This window comes from Ovis canadensis, chromosome 18, assembly GCF_042477335.2.
Source record: "Ovis canadensis isolate MfBH-ARS-UI-01 breed Bighorn chromosome 18, ARS-UI_OviCan_v2, whole genome shotgun sequence".
In the NCBI taxonomy this organism is placed as follows: Eukaryota; Metazoa; Chordata; class Mammalia; order Artiodactyla; family Bovidae; genus Ovis; species Ovis canadensis.
Window position 1 is genome coordinate 80,118,125 of NC_091262.1, and position 15,760 is coordinate 80,133,884.

At 46.1% G+C, this 15,760-nt stretch overlaps 1 protein-coding gene across 28 annotated transcripts in view; it reads left to right on the top strand.

The window, feature by feature from the left end:
• Positions 1-15,760, top strand: part of PPP2R5C (protein phosphatase 2 regulatory subunit B'gamma) — a 140,219-nt gene that overhangs the window by 47,414 nt on the left and 77,045 nt on the right. For 5 of the 28 annotated variants that reach the window (XM_069559838.1, XM_069559846.1, XM_069559845.1 and 2 more), the window contains exon 1: positions 8,025-8,161. The exons of 22 other annotated variants lie outside the window; for them this stretch is intronic. In XM_069559838.1, coding sequence (XP_069415939.1) covers positions 8,140-8,161 — 22 coding nt within the window. In that variant the 5' untranslated portion in view covers positions 8,025-8,139. Of the gene's footprint in view, positions 1-7,999; positions 8,162-15,760 lie in introns of those variants that run through there. One more of the 28 variants, XM_069559836.1, reaches the window with a different exon arrangement.

Genomic DNA, 15,760 nt, shown 5'->3' on the forward strand with positions numbered 1-15,760 from the left:
ACAAACTGCAACAGCCAGAAAAATCTGGTTTTGTTTTAGGCCCTTGAATTATTCATAAATCAAAACCCCTTCTAGTTGAAAAGAAAAACGCAAGAGATGTAAAGTCGAACATAGTGAATGAGTCTGTATCAGATGTTTGTTCTAAAGACAAAACAAAATCAAACCTGCAGAAGACATTGGTGTGGCTGTTGTGGAATTTTCTATGGAATTACCATTAGTTTCAAAGGGATTCTGATTTGTAGGAACTTTCCTCATCCTTAGGAACTGCAGATGGAAGTATTTAAATTCGGGTGAAGTATTGTGATCTCTGCACCTTACTTCAAACAGCAAAGAGAAGAGTAACTGTAAAGCAAATATGCTCATATCCCTAGTTGTTGAATCTAAGGAAGTGGGTATATAGGTATACAAGTATATACAAGGAATACAAGTATTCGCCTTCCATGTAGGTTTAAACTTCTTCATAATGTTTGAAATGTCTTTAAAATGTTCTGCTTTAGAAAAAAATGTGCAAAGGACATGTAATTACTTAGAAATTGTTTCCTAAGCAGTGAGCAGTGGCCTTTCATATTCAAGCTTGGGCCTTTCTTCCATTTTCCCTTTTACTCCCTTGCTAATAAATGAGTGGCCCGTGGTGAAATGATGAGGCAGGGGCATGGTCATTTCGGGTGGGCTGGGGCTAAGACCCTGTAGCCCAGCGCCTCGCGGGTGGGTTCCCTGACAGCCACACCATCTTACCGAACAGTGTTTTGTGAGGTGTACACCTTTTTTTTTTAATGTTTATTGGCATTTTTATTGGTCTTTTAAAATGTAACAGTTTAAAGCACACTCTCAGGTAAAAGCAAAGTTCCCTCTGAACTTGACAGGCGCGGTGCTCAGTGGTTAAAGGCAGGGTTCAGAAGTCACGGGGGTCCCCACCGTGGGTTAGCTGAGCCATTTCAGGCAAGCTCACTCATTTCCCTGCCAGAAATGGGAAAGAAATGGGGGGTTGTCAAAGGATCTACCTGTCTGGATTTTATGAAGGTTAGTTAAATGAGTGAATGCGTGTGAAACGCTTCGCACAGCGCCGAGTGCTGTGAGCCCGCGGGCCGTGTTCGTGGCTGCTGTGGCTGTCCTCTTTTCTAGGTCGTGGTGGTGACTTAGAGCCCAGGCCTTAACCACAGCTTGTTATTCTCCTGCCTCCCTGTTGCCTGTACCTGCTCCTCTGTCTCTATCTGCTCTCTCTCCCTCCCCCGTTTACCAAGCCTCTCTTCCTGCAAGTTGCTTGTCGTTTCTTCACCTGGAGGAAGTCGGTGTCACTGATGACCCTGGAGTGTGTGCCCTGTTCTGCTTGTGGATCGCGTACAGAATTGCCTCATCAGGCGACCCTCGGATGACCATCAGCCACTCCGTTCGGCGTGTACTGATGACCCCCATGCAGACTCCTTGCTCTCAGGGGTCCAGCCTGTAACAGGAAATCAGCATTTAATACAGCCCTCTCCTCACCCCATTTTTAACTCTTTTGAAGAAAGCCAGTTTAGCATAAGATGTATAAGGGATTCTCCTTTAAGAAGTTAGCGATTTTGTCTGTGGTTAGTCCCAAATAGGACAATAGTTCATTGTTTTTAAATGCAGATGTTGCTTTCTGATGCATTAGTAATTTGACTTCCGAAAGTTTACTGTCATATGGTCAAATCCCATTATGTTAGAATTCCTGAACTCCTTTTTTGTGTGGGGATTTTTAAATTAGGATAGTATTTGATGGGACTTCCCTAAGTGGCCCCCGTGGTTAAGGCTCCGGCACTTCAGATGCACCGGACGCAAATTCAGTCCCTGGTTGGAACTATTGGGTTGGCTAGAAAGTTCCTTCAATTTTAAGGTTAAAAAATAAACCTTTCATTTTTACCAAAAACTTTATTGAACAGCCCATTTTGTTCCACTGCCTTCTGCCATTTTTCAGGCAACTTCATAGTTCCTTCTTCCCAAAACATTTTATCTTTTTGAGCAGAGAACTGTCCCAGGTGCCCTTTACAGTCTTTCAGGGAATCAAAGTTTTTCCCCTTAAGAGAATTTTGTAAAGGTTGAAATAAACAGACCATCCAAAGGTGCAATGTCTGGTTAACACGGCTGATGAATCAGAACTCCAGCCAAGCTGCCACAGTTTTTGCCTGATCATCAAAGCAACGTGTAGTCTTGTTGCGTTATCCTCATGGAAGATGAGGATGCATTTTCTGTGGACTGATTCGACACTTTTCATGTCAAGTGCTGCTTTCAGCTGCTCTCCCTGGGAGCGACACCTGTTGGGGTCAGTCGTTTGGTTTTCCAGAAGGAACTCACACCAGAGGACTCGCTCCCAGCCCCGCAGTGTACACAGCGTCACTTTCTTTGGGTGAAGACTGGCGCCTTTGCGGCGGCTCGCGGCGGCTCGTTTCGCTTGCTGTGCAGCCTCTTCCATTCCGCATCATCACACAGTGTCCACTTTTCACCACCCATCACAATTTGTTTTGAAAACAGAACATTTTTTGTGACGTTTAGCAGAGTCCCATGAGGAAATATGGTCAAGGTTTTTCCCACCCCCTCCTGCTTTGCTTACGAGGAACCCAAACATCAGAGCGATTAACATAACCAAACTGGTGCAGATGATTTTCAGAGGCTGATTTGGATATTTTGAGTATGTCGGCCATCTCCTGTGGCGTATAATGTTGATTGTTCTCAGTTTATTTCTCGATTTGGTCACTGTCAACTTCAACTGGTCTGCCCGACCAAGGAGCATTGTCCAGCGAGAAACCTCCAGCACGAAACTTCACAAACCGCTTTTGACATATTCCATCAGTCACAGCACCTTCTCCATACGCTGCACAAGTCTTTTTTTTTTTTACATGTCAGTTGCGTTTTTACCTTTCTTGAAATAATAAAGCATAATGTGCTGAAAATGTTGCTTTTTTTCTTCCATCTTCAGTGGCTACTACAAATAGCTACACAATCCACCAGTTTTGATGTTCCCGGTTTTGTTGTTTTTTTTTTTGACTCATGCTGATATGACAGCTGTCACAATACAATTGAACAAAATTGTTTCGAATGAAGTAAAAGGCAACTAAGTGCTACAAGAAGCATCTTATGGAAAAAAACCAAAGAACTTTTTGGCCCATCCACATGCCACGCACCCAAAAAAAAAAGACAGTATTTGAACCAACTGAGATCCAAACTATAACCTTGTACCTTACTGTTTCAAGTTTTACTACTGTAGTATTTCTAATAGAACTTGAGTTGTTAACACCTGTTTGGTTAACCTTTACAGTCTCTGCTTTGTCATTGATGCATGTGAACTTCGTTTGAATTTTTGTCTGCTTGCTGTGTTATTCACTAGCAGTGTGTTCTAATTATGATAGTTCAACTTATAAAGTTATGAGCATAGTAATGTTTCCTAAGGAACAAGCCCAGTTTTCCTAAATTGCTGGTCCTTTGTGCTTGGTAACTTCAAGGAGGAAGAAGAGGCGGGGACCAGGGAGGCACTGTGTATGTTTGTAGACCATTTTGGCATATATACGACCAGAAGTTGTTCTCTCCTGTTAGTAGGAGCCAAGCTTCTCCAGGGGTGGCGTATGATAACATTGTATTCACAACTCTGCAGGTGTCCTCAGTGTTTGCATAAAGCAGTGGTCAGTGGGCCCCTGGAGTCCCTGAGATGCTCTCAAGGGAGCTGCAAGGTCACAGTGGTCTCCAGTATTGCCGGCAGATTCTTTCACCATCTGAGCCACCAGGGAAGCCCTTTCTCAAGAATACAACAGCCTTTTTTTTTTTTTTTGCCTCTTTCACTGTGTGGCCATTTGCCCTGATGGTGCAAAGGCGGTGATGGGTAAAATAGCTCCTTTCGCGGAGCAGGCCATGGTATCCAGCTGGAGACCACCACACACCCCACCATGTCGCACAAATCTGACCCAAGACTATCCCTGATGAAGCATGAAATGGTTAGCTTTATTAGAGCTCAGCTTTCGCTCACACACCTTTTAATAACATTATGTGGATGACACAGAGTTCACATGGAGCCCGCCGGCGCGCTGCGGTGCTGTGATGGTCTCCAGGAATAGTGCACAGCTGTGTGAGTTGCGAGCTGAACTGGCCTTTTTTCAGGAACATTATTTTTACTTGAAAGAACAAGAGACAGACAAATTGGGTTAGTAAGACCTGAATATTTGACATATGCTTTCTCGATAGTGAAGTGAAAGTGAAAGACACTCAGTCCTGTCCGACTCTTTGCAACCCCATGGACTATACAGTCCATGGAATTCTCCAGGTCAGAATACTGGGGTGGGTAGCCTTTCCCTCCTCCAGGGGAGCTTCCCGACCCAGGGATCAAACCTAGGTCCCCCGCATTGCAGGTGGATTCTTTACCAGCTGAGCCACCAGAGAAGCCCATTCTCGAGAAGGAATAAAGGAAGCCTGTCAGTTCGGGTAACAACAGTGACACTCTTAGTTGCCCAGGATAAAACTCAAACTTGTAAGCAAAAGTTTGAATTTTGGGAAACTGCCAGCATGAGCTTGACAGCTCCCGATGCTGACGACTTCTGATGATACTGACAAATGGGGCTTCTTGATCTGAACGACGGAAGAGCTGCATGACTGCACACCAACATATTCAGAGATGCTGCAAACATTCGTGGGCAGGAGAGGCGTTCAAAGTGCAGGACACACCACAGGGTTTGATGTCACTGAAACATCATCAGTATGGTTTCATATTCCATGTTGCAGCTAAGCTTTCAGAAACTACTGCTTTTTGAACATTAGCATAGACTTAAAGAAGAATAACCACAGTTTTTTTTAAATGTCATTGAAATACCTCCCTTTTCCAACTAAACATGTGGTGAAGGCTGGACTTCTTTTTGTATACTTCAACCAAAATACCAAATCGGACAACAGTATAGAGGCAGAAATGCAGGTCTGCCTGTCTTCTATTAAGTCAGATTTTATAAAGAGATAAGCAAAAATATAAAACAGTGTCATTTTTCTTGCTATTTTTTAATACAGGTATTTTCATGATAGTTCAGCTAACATGCAATGAGCCTGTTACCTTAAGTGAATCAGTCAGTACGTCTTTTAAACCCTCTCTAATTTGGTATCATTAAGTAGAATCCATGTGATCCACGCTCTTCAGGGACCTCCAGACTGTTTTTAGAGGACATGATTCTGACACCAAAAACAATTGAAAACTCTTGGCCAAGAAAGCTCTGTAGCATGAGCTGGACTTGCTGGACCCTGTTTTTACTAAGTCTCTGTATTTTTCTCTCCTCCTCTCTCTCAACAAAAAAAAATTTTCTAGATTAACTAATCAGCTAATAATGGATATAGGTCTCCCAGGCCACAGTGGGAGCCAGTAACTCTGCTCAGCATGTGGGAAGTGGAGTCACCCCCAGGCCTGGGCCCTCTCTTTTGGCATTAATTGGCTCCCTTTTATCTTTTTCTGATCTTTTTTAAAAATCCATATGTGAATATTGCCACTTCGAAATTTTTTTTGAATTGGAAATAAAACTAAAATTATCCTTAGCCTTGTCCCCAAAATGAGTCTCCTACCTTCCCTGGCATCTCAGAGAAAATTGTTTGGAGTTTGCTGTGTATCATTTTACACGTGTGTGTGAATGTGTATTCACACTAAGGAGTGTAAATGTGGATTTATCTACTGACTGGTAGTATGTAGTATTTTTTGTTTTCTGTTTTTTTGTGGATTTTTTTTCCCTGCATTTTGCTGCTTGTGGATTCTTCGGCCAGGGATTGAACCCAGGCCCTTGGCAGTGAAAGTGCCCAGTCCTAACCTCTGGACCACCAGGGAATTCCCTGTTTGTTTGTTTGTTTTTATTTCTTAAGACAAAAAAGCTAGCATGATAGTAGTTTTGGAGAACTCAGCCTTTGACAAGGCTTGAACGTGTTGATAGCTCTGTGAACTAATTCCTAATGCTCTTAGCTAAGTGTGACATTAGAGTATCCTGAATCGTGCTGTGTATACATACACGGCATAAATTCTTTAAGTGCGGTCCCACACTTCTCTGCGGATTTGGTTTAAACCCCCCTGGGACAAGGTGGGCATCTGGCGGGAGGCTGCAGCGAGTAGAGCCTCTGGCTCATGCCCAGGGGCGATCTCGGGCGCTTGCAGCACACAGCCAGGTGGCACCGAGGCTCTGTGCTCGTCGTGCAGAGGTCCAGAGGGAGCGTCCGCGGGCAGACCTGCCCAGGCAGTGAGTGGTGAGGCTCGTCGGACTGGAGCTGGGCTGGCTTCTCCCACACCTCCCCACTGGAGGTGTGGCCCCTTCTCTGTGCTTGAGGCCTGGTCCCCAGGAGTCATCTTACCTGAGACACCACCGGTGACCCACCTTTGCCTGCTTTTTAGAATATTTTCCTAGATGTTGAAAACACTGGGGACTTGTCAATTTAGTGGACCCCCTTAAATTAGATCCAGTCACGTCGCAGTCGAGCTGTCGGATTCAAGGCTAAGGCCTAACAGTGTGTCTTACAGGGTTACTGGGGTCCTTGGCTGTCTCCAGACCTTCCTGAGTCTATGAATGTGCTATATTTTTAAATGCATTTGATTAAATTACTTGTTTTTCAAGGGAATTGAAAGAAAAGAGCTGAGATTCAAATTCTAGCCTCCTGTCCCTGAGGACAGAAGCACGTGATGAGAATAAGCAGATTGCTCCTTTTATCCTTAAGAGAAATGCTGCACTGGTAGAGAACTTGAGTGACTGGTTTTTGGGGGTTTTTTTTATGACTTTAATAAATTTAAAAACATTATCTCTTTGCAGTAAAGTCACAAATGACATTTTATTGAAGAAGCATTATTCATCTTAAACAAAGGTTAACTTAAGTTTACACTTTAAGCCAAAGTTAAACTTGCAAAGTCCTGATGTCTTTTTGCTTATCTTCTTCCTCTCTGCCTGCTTCTTCCCATTAAGCACTCTCCTTTCTTATTTTGTCTCATTTATTCTTCAGATGAGGCTGTCAGATCTTGAAACGGACCTTTTCTAAGGCATGTAACTTTCCTTGGGTTGACTTATTCAATAATAGTGTCGGTGGATATGAATTCTGGATTTTTCACTTCTAAGTTTTGTGCACAGTTAAACATAGATTTTCAAATATTGATCTTGAATTTTGGCACTTAATTTGATATGCATTGCAATTGTCAGTACCCAGTTAAACATAGACCTTCCCATCTGCCTGGATTGGGAAGACACCTCTGGGGAGTATATGCACATGTATGCGCTCACATGTGTCTCTAAAGCCAGACACCAACTTAGTTCAGTTGGTAGCCTTGTTGTTTAGTATATTGCCTTGATCATCTGCTTATTTGAGCCTTTCTTGTGTTTTAAAAAAGGAGGAGAGCCCCGAAGTGAAATGTAAGCTAAACCAGGATTGTAATTTTAACACTACATCATGTTAAAAAATATAAAGGGGCATTTAAGAAGCATATTCGGTAATGTGTTCTCTACCAGGAAACAGGGACTTATCAGCCAGTTACTCGCCTTGACTGTGACATCCATAGTAACTCAGACACGCCACCCAGGTAAATATTTAGACGGGTTAGGAGTGTGCAGAACCGAGGCAAGGCCACGCAAGGGCTGGTGCAGCTCAGGCATCGGCCATCCCAATGCATGGCCCTGCGTCCCGTCTGGTACACTAAGCACTGCCATCATCCATTTCTTGCAGGGTTTTTCGAAACTGTGTGGCCTAGAGAGAAACTGTTGAGGAGGGCCGGCTCTTACTCGGGGCAGTTCGTCCTCCCGTGTGATGCCCAGAGGCCGATGGAGGCTGCAGTTGTTTGTCATTAGCACCCAGGAACCTTTTCATCTTCAGAGCACCTTGCAGGTGTTCATTAACCATCCCCTCTCTCCTACGAGGCAGCAAACAGGTTTTATTAGTCCCTCTTTTACAGTTGTGGAAGCCAAAGCAGAGAGGTTCCTGGCCTTGCCCGAGGTCAGAAGGACGAGCTCCTGGGTTTCCTGAGTCACGACTCCCGGCCCACACCCCTCTGGTGTGCGCACTGCGGCTCTCGCAGCCCCTTTATCACAGAGATCTAGCAGCGCGGTGCTCTCTGCTCTGTTTCTCAGAGGGGTGGAGAGTGCCGTGCAGCTGGAACCAGGTTAGTTGATCTTATGGTGTCATCTAGAAAAGCAAGAGATGCAGATTCTGGGTCTTGAAGGTAAGAGCTGTGCCTTGGGGGTTTGTGGGTACGGATGAAGTTAACTGAGTGGAGCCTTACAGCGCACCCACTTGCCCTTAGCATAACCTACCTGGAAGCTCCTGTTGAAGAAACACAGTCTCCGGGACTGCTTTCCACTTGGTCCAAGGACCTCGCACGTCCCAAGAGATTTACGTCAAAGCTTTGTTTTCACCATAGCTAACAAGAGTATTTCAATGCTGAACATAAACTTACGACTGGTAAAGATTCCTCATGAGTGATCTTAGAATTTAGAACAAAGTAAGATATATTGTTCTGTTGTAATAGAATTTGGAGCTTTCGGGTGGTAGGGAGGAGAGACATTCTTTATCTGAAAACTGGCTGTTTCAGTATAAGCATTTGTCCAAGGGGAAACACTAGAAAGGACAACTGCTTTTGGATGATGTATACAATTGAGAGGATGTTTACATTTTAAAAATAGTTTTTTAAAAGCCAGTGAGCTCATGTCCCTGATTTTCATAAAGCTCTGAGATGTTTCCTTCCTCATTCTTTGCTCCGAGAGCTCTGTGCACGTGTTCTTGTTGAATGCAGCACTGGCAGCATAGCAGCACTCCGGCCTCCACTGTGCCAGATAAGGTTAAAATTAAGACCCCAAACTTTTAGTCCACCAGGTTTGTTTTGATGGGAAGGAAAACTTGATGGAATATAGAGAACGAAATTTAGTTGTGGCCTTCTGGCCCCCTAAAGCTTTGTCTCCTTCCCTGAACAGATATTTATAAATCACCACCCTGGTGGTCGGTGCTGTGCTGGGCGCTGTAGGTGCACTGCTGAGCACTGAAGGTGCATGTCTGGGCGCCTTCAGGTTGGCACTGGGGAAGAGAGAGTGGTCTGGCTGAGTGGGGCGGGGGCGGGGAGGCCTCACCAAAGTCATCCTGGATAAGCTCACTGGTGGTCCCCAGGAGCTGGCAGGGACCAGGGGTGACTCGTTCAGCACATCGGGGAGTGTGTTATGATGGGTGTGGTGAGAGAAGCTCCGGGAAAGGGCTTTTGTCAAGTAAGCAGCATCGCTTTGCGGACCAGAAGTCGAGACCATCAGGGAGCTAGGAGTGAGAAGGCTGAGCTGCAGACCGTGGTTGTCACACAGGAAGGGAGGGCCCCGGTTACTCCCACAGTGAACCTCAGAGACGGGCGAGAAGCTGATATCTTTGGTAGGGAAATGCCTGGGTTATCACTGTGTGTGTATGCTGTAAACATATTCCTATTCAAAAAAGTAAAAGGGAGACAAAGCATTAAAGTGGAGGGCATGTGTGGTTACTCATCTTTCCGTGTTCCTGTGCTGTGCTCCTAGCTAACCAGCTAGAACACGGTGCGGGAAGGCCACTGTCACGGACTTGGATTTGAGACGTGACCAGAGGTTCGCTTGGCCAGCCCTGGCCCAGCCCATTTACGTCCACGACCTCATTGCAGAGCCCGGGATGCAAGAAGGCTCTCAGTCACCTCCACTTCCTAACCAGGGCCTAACTCAGACTGTACGGTTCTGGTTGAACTGACCTTTCCCCGTTGCATTTCACTTCGTCGCATGAACCAGTTTTGTTGTATTTCAGGTGTCGTCACGGTGTGGTCAGCCCTCTTCCTTTCTTGCATGTGGGTGGTAAGGCTGTCAAAGCCAGATCTGCTGGAGACCCAAATCGTAGCATTGTCTTCAGCAGAGAGGGTTTTCAGAAATTTCCAGGGCAGGCGGGGGAATTAAAGAAGGAGGTTGGAGAAGATGAGGCTGAATGGCTTTGGGCTTTCTGATGGCACAAGAGGGGCGCCCTCTGCAGAAAACCGAGGGGAGTGTGGTGACCTGGCAGAGGGAGGAAAGGGTCACGGGCGAGAGGGAGCTGACTGGGTGGGTGAGGTGTGGGCAGCCTCCAGGGAGCAGTCCACGGTGGTGACTGTTATCATGATCCCTTAGTATGGACATGCTTTGCAAACACTTTTCCCCAGTCTCTGGGTTCTCTTTTCACTTTCTTGATGCTATCGTTTGCAGCAGAAGAGTTTTTAATTTGGATGCAATCCAGTTGATCTAATGTGTCTCTTGTTGCTTTTGGTTTTTGGTGTCATTTTTAAGAAATCATTGCCTAATCCAGAGATTTGCTCCTGTGTTTTCCTCAAAAAGTTGTACCACCTTAGTTCTTTCACTTGGTCTTTGATCCACTTTGAGTTAATTTTTGTGCATGGTGTTAGGTAAGGGGCCACCTTCGTTCTCTGGCATGTGGCTATCCAGTTTTCCCAGCGCCATTTATTGAAAGGGCTGTTCTTTCCCCACTGAATGGACTTGGCACGCTTGTGGAAAACCAGTGGACCGTAAGTGTGAGGATTTATTTCTGGACTCTATTCTGTTCCATTGGTCTATATGTCTGTACCAGAGTCTTGATTCCTGTAGCTCTATTGGAAATTTCAAAATCAGGAAATAGAAGTCCTCCAGCTTTGTTCTTTTCCCACACTGTTTTGTATTCAGGGTTCCTTGCATTTCCATGTAGTCCTTAGGGCCAGTTTGTCAGCTCCTCTGGCCTCTCTCAGTAGTCTTGTCAAGGCGAGCGTTGGTTAGGTCAGGACAGTGCACGCCACACTCTGCCTGGAAGCTCCTCTGACTGGGGGGAGAAACCTGCTCTTGTTGGGAGTCTGGGCCATGTCCTGTTCTGGTCTAGTTCAGTTCAGTTGCTCAGTCATGTCCGACTCTTTGCGACCCCATGGACTGCAGCAGGCCAGGCCTCCCTGTCCATCACCAACTTCCAGAGCCTACTCAAACTCATGTCCAGAGTCCTTGATGCCATCCAGCCATCTCATCCTCTGTCGTCCCCTTCTCCTCCCCTTCAGTCTTTCCCAGCGTCAGGCTCTTTTCCAATGAGTCTGTTCTGCTCTAGTAAGAACCCCTAAAATGTTTGAAGTCTTGGGTTTTGTCTCAGAAAGCTATTTGAATTTTGTGTTCTGTGTATGATTATCATAGTTTAATGTAAAGACGTTGGCCACGATTTTAACTGCTTTTTGAGACAGATACTCCAGGAAGCCTGTCGTGTTTATCCTGCGGTCTTGTGCACACATCCCTGCCCCCACGCTGGGTCACATGCCCCAGTTTGAAAGGCCGAGTTGCAGGAAACCTGCCCGGTAGAGCTTTTGTGTTTGTGACGGTGGTTTCTTTGGCTGTCTGCTTCTGAATCGCCTCTGCAGACCCCAGGCTGGCGTCCACCCACCGGGGTGAGGCGGGGCTGCCAGACTGCCAGTGTGTGTCTCCTCAAGGCTGCTGCCCTTTCCTCCTGAGACTTGAGGCAGGTTTAGAACTTGTCGGTCTTGACCATCAAACAGATTGCTACAGGGTGCAATCCATTCCATTCCCTAAGTTATCCTTTCTTGGAAGGTCAAGTTCTCGGCCAGGAGCACTCTCCTTAGTTTATCTAGATTCAGATGTATTGACAGTTGACGGCCCAGAAATTGTCATTTCCAAATGCCTGTGTGCTGCTCTGTGACGAGGCTTTTGCCTGTCCAGGCAGAGATAAAAGTGATGTAATGTGGAGTTTTCACACAGCTAAATTAATTCAATTTACAGGCCTATCCTTTATTCTGTTGTTCTTTTTTGGTATTAAAATGTCTTTTATGATTTTTTTTAAGAATGTTCCTATTTGTCCGTTAGGGTGGTAAGCCAATGTCAGTCTTTAAGATTCCTTGTGAAATTTTATTGATCTGCGAAATCAAACTTAAGAACATCGCTTTAAGCCACAAATCTCCTGTTTATGCCTCGTTTACATTTGGAATTACCACATACTATTTCAGACAGTTCATGTAACTTAGAGCCCATGTTTTATTTGCTTTATATTTCCAGAATAGGCAAATCCACGGAGACAGAGGGCAGGTTAGTGGTGGCCAGGGGCTGGGGGAGGGTGTTTTTCTAGGGTGATGAAGAAGTCTTGAAGCCAGAGAGGGGCGATTGCACAACGCTGGGAATGCACTAAATGCTACTGAACTGTGCGCTTTAAAGTTGTTAATTGTAGGGCATGTGAATTTCTCCTCGTTTTTTTTTTAAAGTCGTTTTATTCAATGTTGTAATTATATATGAGCCGAAAGGTGGGAGGGGGGGTGTGTCAGGGTTACCTGCATCCAGGTGAGCACAGGATGTGTGCTTACAACACGCCGGTATATATTATTAATTTGTGTCTCTAAGCATTATCATCAGAAGCTAACCAGATCAACCGACTTTCTGCTTTGGGACAGCAAGAAAGTTGGTTTTAGGACTCCACTGAAACTCAAAGATATTCTTTAGTCTCACCTCACAATGTACATCATCAGCTTTTCACAGCCTTTCACCCTGGAAAGTTGAAGTCTTGGACTCGCCATCAGGAGAAATTGGAATAAAGTTTCTTCTGCCGCTCTGTCAGTGGCTCTGTCCTGGCGTTTACTGGGACGCCAGCCACCAGGCTGGAGACGGTCGTGACGTCCTGTCCTGTAACCCTTGAAAGGGGAACGTGAAATTTGTCCTCCTCTGCCCCCAAAAAAGAATGGAGAGGAAAGATCCTATGTCTGTTTTTAAGTGAAGAACCCTTGTTACAAATTCCGAGCACAGCATTGTTGTTGTTAGACTTTCTTTCCTTGCTGCTTCCTGAAGGAAACCCACAGAAAGCCCACCGAGGCGCTGGGTCAGAGCCACACTGGGCTTGGGATTCTGGGGGGGACGGGCACGCTCACCACTGTCCAGGTTCCTTAGTTTCCTGAAGTCACAGTTCCAGATCTCTAGTCAGACAAGTGGATTTTTTTTTTTTTTTTAGGAAGGTGATTTTTCCTCTTAACCTGACTTTATGTTTGTAAGTGTGTTGCGTTCGGGCAGTGTTTAGATGGTCCTCCGTGCCTCGAGCCTGCTCACGGCAGGCAGTCCCAAGCACACGGGCCTTGGCGGGAGGGATTCAGACGTGGCTCCGCGGCAGTCCACCCCCCTGTTGCCCTGACTCTGCCTTCCAGTCGCGCCTCCTCCCAGGCTGCTGGCAACTCCGTCCCCCTTGTTGTTTCGTGGTTCTCGTCAGCATTGTTTTCTGCTTTGAGGCGTTGAAGTTGTACTGGAAACTGAACACTGGTTTAGCGTCCATAGTGACCAAAAAACAAAGAGAAAAGTTTCTGAAGTCATTTCTACTTTGTCCTCAGCTGCCACAGCTGATTGGTCCACGTTCTTGTCTGTTAAGAGCCAGAACTGAAACAAGGGCACGCAGGGTGCCATCTGAACCTCAGATTCTGTATCATTCCATAAAAAGGAGTTCTGCTTTTGTAAAGAAAACACCTGCTTCAATGAGGCCTGCCGTCGGTGTCCTGACTCGGTGGGAACCTGCAGTGTGAACCGTCACGGCGCCTCTCCTCTCCCACTCGTTCTCCAAGGCTCAGCTGGCTGCTGTCCACAGGAGGGAAGCAACGTCTTAATCCGTTAATTCGGGTCCCTGTCGCCAGTTCACGTTTGTAGCCCCTCTAACATTTTACATCATTGAAACCTTCCATTCTCCCAAGTGGAATCGCAGAGGATTTGTGAGCTATACGCTGCTCCCTCGGATCCTAAGACTAGCGTATCACCCGTAAGGATGATCCACCTCGGAACTGTAAACAGATGCTCAGTTGTGGCTTTGGAGAGTCTGTCCCGATTCAGTCCTGCTTTGTGGCTGACAGCCACTGAAGGTTCGCCCAGACCTGCGTAAATCAGAGCAGCCAGAAATTCACCAGAGCTTCCCGGGGCTCCTGGGCCCAGAAAGGAGCACAGCGCAGGCACTGTGTTGTGCTAGGCATACGTGAAATGGGTATCCTCTAGCAAAGATATTTGGGTAAAGTTTAGTATAACTCTGTTATGGTATCCAAAGAGACACACGGTTTCTATCAAGTTGGGTCAGATGATAGCCCCTGTGTCAGGCCCTTGAGTTGAAAGGTATGAATTGGGCTTTCAGGTTCAGAAAGCGAGGAACACAGAGATAAGCAGGAGGCCGGCCCTCCGGGAGCCCGTGGGCTGGGGAAGACCAGACGAGGACCATGTATCTGTGGGGAAGGTCGAGGGGAGCTGCAGGGGGAGAGGATGAAGGGAGGCTCAGTGAGGTTCCCAGGGGGCGCCTGCCCACCAGCTGGACTTGCAGCGGTCAGATGGCGTGGGGTATCCGGCCGAGGGAGCTGCAGGAAGGCGAAGACGTGCCGGTGTGCCTGTGAGGGGGTACGCATTGGGCCGGGCCCTGTTGGAGCCTTCTTGTCAACGTGTTCATCCAGCACACGTTTCTGAGCACTTTTGTGTCACACCTGTCACACCAGGTGTGAATGTAAACAGCCCTGGTGCTACACCTGAAGCCCTGCGGTGGGCAGAAGTGGCAGCCGTGCAGGGCGAGCAGCCCACAGGAAGGGGTTTGGTTTTGTTTTGTTTTTCACACGCTGGGATAGCCCAAGGTGCTTCCAGATATGGTTGGCACACACTGCCGGTGGCAACAAGAGGCAGTATTAAGCACCAAAGCCTTGCTCAGCTTTGGTGATTTGTCTTGTTTTACAACTAATGAAATATGAGCCTTCTTGTTGGTGTTTATGATAGCTTAATGTAGAAAACGTGCTTGCATGCTTACCTAGGACATTTTATTATTTTAGCTACTTCCAAAAAAGAATTCAGTGAGGCCTAAAGTATTAGAATATATACAACAGTGTATTAAAGGAAAAATTGTATTAGAAACCAGTTTGGAGGGTCAGTTCAACCTTTGAATCGAGCTGTTTTAGCACAGTTTCAGAAAAAAAAAATTCATGCTCCTAATGGTCCAGTGGGCGTAGCATCTTTTTAAGCTGACTTCTAATTCATAACACTAAAACAATTGCCAAATGCACAAAAGAAGGTGCTTACCTTCCTGTTTGATTTGTGAGGTGGGACGTGGCCACCTTATTGTATTGTATTCCTTAAATAAGTAGAAGAATTTATCTGTTATTTACACTGGTTAAAGCTGAATTTAACTTGTCTGAAGACATTCTTGTTTTGGCAGCAATACTATGATGTAGATTTGAAGGGAAAACCTGAAAGCACTAATTGATTGCCTGGGATTGATAGAGAGATTCTGACACAGGGTTCCTAAATAGTCTTATATTTATAGAACCAGAGACTGGCAGAGGGTCAGCAGAGGCCGAGAGCAATTGTTCCCTCAGTGAGAGAAACAGAATGTACCAGAGGAGTTGAATGATCTTGCTTCTCATTCAGGACTCCGAAGTATGCCCTTTGCTGGGCAGTGAGAGTCAACAAAGAAAAGCATGAACTTGGTGAAAGAAGAGTTTCGTTTTGTTCTTTACACGCTGGGGTAACCCAAGGTGCTTCCAGAAATGGTCGGCACACGCTGCTGGTGGCACGAGAGATGGTTTTGAGTGGTTCAGAATTCAACATTATTTTAAACATTATATGGGCTTCCCTTGGGGCTCAGCCGGTAAAGAATCCGCCTGCAATGCGGGAGGCCTGGGTTCAATCCCTGGGTTGGGAAGATGCCCTGGAGAAGGGAACAGCTGCCCACTCCAGTATTCTGGCCTAGAGAACCCCATGGACGGTATAGTCCATGGGATCACGAAGAGTCGGACACGACTGACCAAACACGACTTTCACTT